The sequence below is a fragment of the Argiope bruennichi genome, chromosome X1, assembly GCF_947563725.1.
Source record: "Argiope bruennichi chromosome X1, qqArgBrue1.1, whole genome shotgun sequence".
Lineage (NCBI taxonomy): Eukaryota > Metazoa > Arthropoda > Arachnida > Araneae > Araneidae > Argiope > Argiope bruennichi.
Window position 1 is genome coordinate 21,969,831 of NC_079162.1, and position 8,286 is coordinate 21,978,116.

At 35.2% G+C, this 8,286-nt stretch overlaps 2 protein-coding genes across 2 annotated transcripts; both read right to left on the reverse strand.

Annotated features, from left to right (window-relative positions):
- Positions 1–213: 213 nt before the first annotated feature.
- On the reverse strand, positions 214–3,795 carry LOC129959171 (uncharacterized). The gene is made up of 4 exons (XM_056071994.1): positions 3,456–3,795; positions 2,315–3,343; positions 1,586–1,662; positions 214–426 (listed from the first exon to the last, which is right to left on the reverse strand). Exons 1-4 carry the CDS (start codon positions 3,793–3,795, stop codon positions 214–216), a joined length of 1,659 nt encoding a protein of 552 aa, XP_055927969.1.
- Positions 3,796–3,800: 5 nt separating this feature from the next.
- On the reverse strand, positions 3,801–7,369 carry LOC129959172 (uncharacterized). Its single transcript, XM_056071995.1, has 3 exons — positions 7,227–7,369; positions 5,541–5,658; positions 3,801–4,622 (listed from the first exon to the last, which is right to left on the reverse strand). The coding sequence occupies exons 1-3, from the start codon at positions 7,367–7,369 to the stop codon at positions 3,801–3,803; spliced, it is 1,083 nt and encodes a 360-aa protein (XP_055927970.1).
- Between the last annotated feature and the right edge of the window lie 917 nt (positions 7,370–8,286).

Below are 8,286 nucleotides of genomic sequence, written 5' to 3' on the forward strand. Positions count from 1 at the left end.
TTGAACTAGTACAATAGATAAACCACCACCAGACCCTCAGAACCCGGAAAATCCAGAAAACCTCACCCACTCCTACTCCACAGACTTGCTGCTTTCCTATTGGCCAAGAGAATCCACCCCCTCTTCCCACTCCCAGTCTCTGCTCCCGGTCACTGCGAAGAACCATCTAGACCTCAGTTGTCATCAGTTCAAGGCATACTAAGACGCAAGGTCTTAACTGTTGTAAGGAAGGACATAGCCTCGCTTCGCGAAGCGGGTGCTCCATAATCGCCAAATCGCGTTATCGTCATCCTCCTCTGGAAATCCACCCGAATTGGACCCGCTTCCTACCAACAATTGTCCACTCAAGCCCCAGACCTCATCCACTCCAGCAAAATTACCAATCCAGAACTCACCATCACTGATCGTGGGTAGCAGCGCTTCGCACTAGGGACACCACAGCATATTTCGTCTACGTCTACGTTATAATCATCATAACGTGCTAATCATTCTGTTACTGAGCGCGCCATTTATTAGTATTCATTATTTGTTTTAAGAGGAAGGAAGGATTAACGATTGTCAGCGAGTGATTCACTTTGAAGAAAACTCTTACAGGCCTTATTTTTATTTATATTCTTATTTAATCTCTTTAAGAAAATTTGTTATAATTTTTTTCGTTTACTTAAAACTATTGTTTTTAAGATAGTACTAATTAGGGTTAAGAGTAAACGAGGAGTTTGATTAGTATTATTTGTTACCTTGTTTTTTCATGTAATAAGTGTGGTGATTCGAAGTGAGCAGTGGACTGTACTTTTGCTTAAACTTCTTTATTTACACTATATACACTCCTTTTGCGGTGAGTAGTTCATATAATACATGGCTGATTGCGGTATTGCATTGCGGTTGGCTTTGTTAAGCCTCACACACTGAAGTTGTTTACAGCTTCTGCGGGGGCTGGGGAGCCGATGCGGGTCAACATTCTAATGAACCCCTGAAAGACTCGACCGGAAGGGCGGGTAAAGGGGTTGCCGTAATTTTAAGATTGCCAAGTTTGGCGTTAAGCGACATTCGCGTGAACATACCGCCCGACCGTGCAATGTCTCTCAAAAGGTCAAAGACGTTGCACACAATACATATAAAAATACAGTAAATCTTAAATTGAAAGTTAAATTAACAAATGCAAAATTCAATATGAAAAAATGTATACATAAAATTCAAATGACATTAAAATGCAATGAAGACACTAAATACTACAGAATAACTAAATTCAAACTACAAGATATATAAGTATGCAAAATACAATACAATAAACACAAAATAAATGAACATTTGGATTTCAATTGGTAATATGGCTAATTTCGTAATTGGACGTTTATAAGTCCCTTTGGTTGTTTTAACAAGGCACACTCGAATAATATTATCTTTACCATAAAAAACCTTGACAACACGTCCTAACAACCAAGAATTAACCATTGTCGTCTTTGACTACTACCATGGTACCGACACTAATATTGTCCTTTTGAAAGTACCATTTTGACTTTTGCTGTAAATGATTAAGGTAATCTCTATGCCATCTAAACCAAATATATTGGGTTATTTTAGTTACCCTTTGCCAACGTTTCAAGGCATTATCAGAAAAATCTGTTAAATTTGGTTCAACAATTGCGGAAATAGGTCTACCAACTAAAAAATATGCGGGGGTTAAAGCTTGCAAGTCATTTGGATCTGAGGAAAGCGGTGTTAATGATCGAGAATTTAAAATTCCTTCTATTTGATTTGCTACAGTTAGGAATTCTTCATAACTCAATTTTAGGTTGCCTACAGCTCTTAAAAAATGAAATTTAAAGGACTTAACTCCTCCTTCCCAAATTCCACCGAAGTGAGCCGATAAGGGGGGAATGAAATTCCAATTAATTTTTTCTGAGCTTAGGTAATCTGTCAACACATTATATGGGTTACTAACTATCTTGTATAGTCTTTTCAAGTCATTATGGGCACCTACAAAATTACGAACATCGTCTGTAAAAATGATAGAAATTCTGCCTCTTCGTGACATAAATCTTTTTAGGGTAGCTATGAAAGAATCTGATGTTAAGTCTGAAACAATTTCAAAATGTACTGCTCTCGTTACAAAACATACAAAAATTGAGACAAATTTTTTGAAGAGGTCCTTTTCTTTGAAACTTATTTTTAATAAAAAACGGACCACAGAAATCTACTCCAGTAATATTGAATGGTAACGAAGGATTACAACGTTCTGCGGGTAAATCACCAATTTTTTGAATAGACAGGTGAGGATTATATCGGGAACAAATAATACAGTTATGAACAATACTGCGAGCTATATCTCTGCCCCCAATGGGCCAATACATCTGTCTAGCTAAATGAAGTAAAGTTTGGGCTCCAATATGACCATTTTTAAGATGAATACTTTGCATAATTAATTTAGTAAGGATATGAGTTTTAGGTAAAATAATAGGAAATTTTACCTGAAATGGTATGTCGGCATTTCTAAGTCTGCCTCCTACTCTAATTACATTAGAACCTTCTTCTAAAAAAGGGGATAAACTTTTTAATTTGCTAGAAGGGTTTACCTGTTTACCACTTGCTAAGTTTTTGAAGTCATCAGCAAGAACATTTTGTTGTACAAGGGGAATTAATTTAAATTCTGCTTCCTCGATTTCCTTTGAGGAGAGTGAACCCTTCATCTTCTTGTTTCTGCAGTTTCCTAGAAATCTGAGGAGAAAACTGAAAACACGTATTAATTTGTCATACCTATAACTAATTTTGAAAAAGTTAGTAAGGAAATCTGAATTTAAAGTCACTAAGGTATGAGTGGTATTGTCCTTGAGTTCCAATAAAAATTGAGAATCTTGAGATGCATCAATCATTTGTTGGTCAGCAGAGTTCACAGAAACAGGCAGTTCTTGAAGGAAAGTTAGTCCATTCCACCATAAATGGTTGTCAATCAGTTGTTCTGGAACTAGTCCTCTTGATATCGCATCTGCGGGGTTTAAAGTGGAGGAAACATGCTGCCATTTGTTGTTCTGCGTCAGTTGTTGTATTTTTCCCACTCTATTTGCAAAAAATGTCTTGAGACGATGTAGTGGTGTTTGAATCCAGGCTAGGGAAATAGTAGAATCTGTGTACAGCACTGTGCTATCAATTTGTAGATGTAAAGCTTTTTCAACCTTGGCCTTTAGTTGAGCGGCGAGAAGACATCCACAAAGTTCCAATCTGGGAATGGAGACAGTCTTTAATGGGGAGACTCGAGATTTGCTGCATACAAGTCTAGATGTGACTATATCATTGGCACTGATGCATTGTAGATAAATAACTGCTCCATATGCGGCTTCACTGGCGTCTGAGAAACAATGAAGAATTAATTTTATAGGATTTTCATTTAAAATCCATCTTGGGAATTTTTACTAGCTTAAGAGCCCTAAGGGATTGAACTAAATGACTCCACTCTTTACCAATGGCTGGAGGAAGGGGGTCGTCAAATGTAAGTTTTTGCAACCACAATTTTTGGAGAAAAATCTTCATTTTAGAGATAACTGGTCCCAGCAGACCCAAGGGGTCGTAGAGTCTGGCAATGACTGAGAGAACTGTTAGTTTCGTGAGCATAGATTCATTTTCATACTTGACTGTGAATATGAATAAATCCTCGAAAGGCTTCCAATGCATGCCTAGAGCCTTTGAGACCTGCTCATCTATGAGAAAAGTGTTTTCAGGATTAGAAGTTGGAAAACTATTTAAAAGTTCCTGTGAGTTTGAAGTCCATTTATGTAAGGACATTCCTGCTCTTGCGAACATATTTATCAGCTGTTGTTGTAGAATTTGAGCAGTTTGGATATCCGGGGCGCCTGTAATCCCATCATCCATGTAAAGGTCGCGTAAAACCATTTCCGATGATAACGGAAAGTCCGACCCTCATCTAAAGCTAATTGTTTAATGGTGCGTATGGCAAGATGAGGTGCACATGAAGTGCCATATGACACAGTTTTTAATCTAAATGTTACTTCTTGATGGGAGTTTTCATCAAACCATAAAATTCGTAAATAGTCTCTTTGATGTGACACAACTGAAATCTGACGAAACATCTTTTGAATGTCAAATGTAAAGGCAAACTTGTGTGTCCTGAACCTTAATATTAATTCAAAAATGTCCTCAACAACATCACCTTTACACAATAAATCATTTAATGAAACTCCATTAGAGCTAGGGGAGCTAGCATGGAAAACTTCTCTTAGGGGGGTGCTTGTAGATCCTTCCCAGTAGACTCCATGATGAGGTAAAAAATAATTGATTTCTGGTAATTCATCTTCCATTACTCTTTCCATGTGACCAAGAGCTTCATATTCCTCAATGAATTCAGAATAGAGCTTTTTCTTTTGCGGGTTTTTGTTTAACCTTTTAATTAAACTGTCTAAACGATTTCGCGCTATTTGTTTTGATTCACCTAACACAGAGGGATTCTCCTTTATTGGCATTTCCACAATATATCTACCTTCCTCATTGCGTTTGTATGTTTGCTTGAAATATTTCTCACAATAAATTGAATCTTCACTTAAAGAAAATTGATTTTCATATAATGTTTCGACTTGCCAAAATCGTTCCATTATTTTTTCTAAGTTATCATTCTGCGTAACAAGACCACAGAATTTATGATTAAATTCTGATTCTCCTTCCTTTGCAGAGCTAGCAATAAATCCGAAACGCGAATTCAGCAAAATTAGATTATCTGAAATATATTTCCCTGCATTAATATATCAAAAAAGAAAGAAGCTGAAAGTAATATATCAATTGCCCTTTGACCTTGCATAGGATCAGCCAAATTGAATCCATCCGGTGAACTTTGTTTTTCTAATTTCTTATTTTTTGAAGGAATGCATTCAGTAATTTTTGGAATGACGAGCAACTGAGCTATTGTAACGTATGATTCATCGCTCTTTGAAATCTCTGCAAACATGAATGAATTCGCACCATGTAGGCAAATTAGATGATACCAAAGAAAGTTCAAATTGTCTTCTTGATTCTCTATCTAGTTTTTTCATCAAAATATTGATCAATAATGATTCAGAAAAAGAGTTTTGTTCTAAACCCATAATTTTAAGAGCTCGAACATGTTTAATACAATTGTCCACAAAAGCTCGTAAACCTTTTGCTGAATCGGATGTATGGATTTCTAATGTTAATATGTCATTGAAATGACTTTGAACGCATAATCGTTTATTATCAAAACGTTCTTTCAGAGCATTTTTCAAACTGGCATAGGTCTCTTCTATTGTCACTATTTTTGCGGCTGCACCACTAAGAGTTGATTTTAAATAATATAATTTTTGATTTTCAGTTAATTTATCATTATTGTCGAAGATATTTTCAAATTGAATTTTAAAATTCTGCCAGTCTTGGTAATGACCAGAAAACTTAGGCAGCGGAATTTCAGGCAGTCTGAAACTAATGCTTTCTGTTTTGCTTGATGTTTCATTAGAATGAGAATTACAGTTCGAAGCAGATGAAAATATTATCCTTTAATAATGAACTTTTTTAAGGCTTACCTCTAGTCTTTCGCACTGTTCTTCTAATTCTTCTACCGAATCTTCCAATTCTTGTAATTCGGAATCCTTGGCTGTGACGAAGTACTCTTCTTTAATCTGTTCTAGGTTTTGTTTAATCCTGAGAAGATTATCCAGTTTAGTTTGATACACTATTGAGTCCTTTGAATCATCCGCTTCGATAAAAGAGTTCAGCTTTGTTAAAGAGGATTTTATACTACCTCTCTTTCTGTTAAGAGATATGATTTTTGCTCTTTGATCATCAGCGATGATTATTTTTAGTAGTAATTCCTCCGGTTGCAAGGACCATAAATATGGTGATTCGAAGCGAGCAGTGGACTGTACTTTTACTTAAACTTCTTTATTTACACTATATACACTCCTTTTGCGGTGAGTAGTTCATATAATACATGGCTGATTGCGGTATTGCATTGCGGTTGGCTTTGTTAATCCTTACAAACTGAAGTTGTTTACAGCTTATGCAGGGGCTGGGGAGCCGATGCGGGTCAACGTTCTAATGAACCCCTGAAAGACTCGACCGGAAGGGCGGGTAAAAGGGTTGCCGTAATTTTAAGATTGCCAAGTTTGGCGTTAAGCGACATTCGCGTGAACAAAGTGTATCTAAATTTAATAGCATAGTCTTAAATATTTATTTCTCATTGATTGTTTGCCATATTTTTCTGTTTAATTATAGCGTTAATTAGGGTTAAATAGTGAGAGGAATTTTACTAGTGCTTTTGTCATTTTATTTATTTGCAGTAAATTTTACTTTCAATTGTATAAAAAATAATTAAGAAATAAATTTCTTTATTACATTGTATAGAAATGTTTTTTAGTGACTAGTTATTTATTGTCTTACAGTAGAAAATGTATTCTTCATGTAGTAGCTAGTAGAATTTGGAAATATCTACTAGATTAGCTTATCTGTGTGCATATTATTCAGATATTTATTGCTATTAATCGTTTGTTATAAGGAAATCTGTTTAGAATATTTAACTGTGTCACAATGAATATTCTTTTGATTGGAGATTCGATTATTAAATGCTTGAAAGTGCATTTATCTGAGGATTTGGATGTTATTTTTTACCGAGGAACAACCATTGAGAGGTTAACCAGTAGAATTTCTAAAATAAAGAAAAACTATGATTGGATTTTAGTGCATGTTGGCACCAATAACATATCAGTTGATAGTGTAGAAACAATACTTCAAAAGTATAGGTCACTGGCTAATGACATTTTACGAATCAATCCAAAGGCAAGAATTATTTTCTCCAGTATCATTCATAGCGATTTTAATTACTTTGAAAACGATTACTGGAAAATTGTTCAACATATAAAAATCTTAAACCATAAGATTGAAGCTGTAAATAAAGCATTAGAAAAGTTGTGCCATAATGAAGATGTTTTTATCTTTTGCAGTTCTAACAAGCCATCCTGGTCTGTTTTCCTTGGAAAGGATGGTTTACATCCTAATAAAAGTGGTGATCTTCACTTGGCCAATTATTTCTGTAGGTTTTTAAGGAAATGCATTTCTTCAGATAATGCATCTCGAAAGGCATGTATGAATATTATTGTTTATATGCAATTTAGAATATATATTTTTTAAGTACTGATGAAAGTTGGAAAAATATTTGTATTTATTTTGGTTTTGGTTTAACTTTTGTAGAGGAAAAATTGCCAATCGATCACCCCAGGATATATTTTGGATTCTTTGGTGTTTCCTCTATTGCCTTCCTGAGATCAGCCTTCATTTTTGTCATCATGGCCACAGCATTCTGGTTCTGCTTTGCCTTGTAGCAAGGTACCAACTTCTGTTGACCCAGCTCTTTCATATGTTTCTTCTTTTCCATCAGCTTCTCAAAAGGTATATATATATAAATGCATCTGTCATCTCATATATAATTTATATTGATATTTTTAATGTCTAGAGTGTTTTGAAAGATGTGTTATTCATTTATCGGTAAAAGTGAATTTTAGTGTGCACCCAGCTGTGCCAACAATGTCAATCGCCAATAAAGATGGCGGACAAAATAAACAAATATTTCCTCAGAACAGTTACGGTTACCATTTCCCTCCATAAAGTTAGAACTTTTTACTGATAAGTATTGTTTTTTTCCCCCATACCGGTGCCTTCTACAGATGCCGAAGGCAACGGGCAGAATTTTTTAACTTAAAAAAACTCCTACGGCTTCGCTAGCAGCGGGAGCCTAGTAGCTTCGCTAGCACATTGAACATAAAGATTGTGTGGATAACAGAAACAGTACATAACCAAAAGAAAAGAAAGAACGGAGAAAGAAGCAATCGGGACATTCTCCATACAAAATTTCAAACAAACATCCTTTTCCCAACTTCATCAACTCGTAAAAAAATATATTCCACTCGTCCTTCATCCATTCTGCCGGTTCGATAATCAAAACATTCTCAATACAAAATTTCAAACAAGCATCCTTTCTTAACTTCGTCAACTCGTAAAAATTTATATATATGCATGTTTAACTCGCCCTTCATCCATATTACAGGTTCGAAATAATCCCGACATAACAAATTATGAAGGGAACCAACCGTTAGAACACCAAAAGAATTACGAGAACTGCGAAGAATTCCATTGCAGCTGTCTTTTAAAGTGAGGATGCAGACGATTTTTTAAAGCGCATACTGACAATTAAAAATTGCAAAAGAATAAGTATTTTCTGTTCGTATTCACATTAAAAAAAAGAAAGAAGAAAATAACTTTTAATTATAAGCTTAA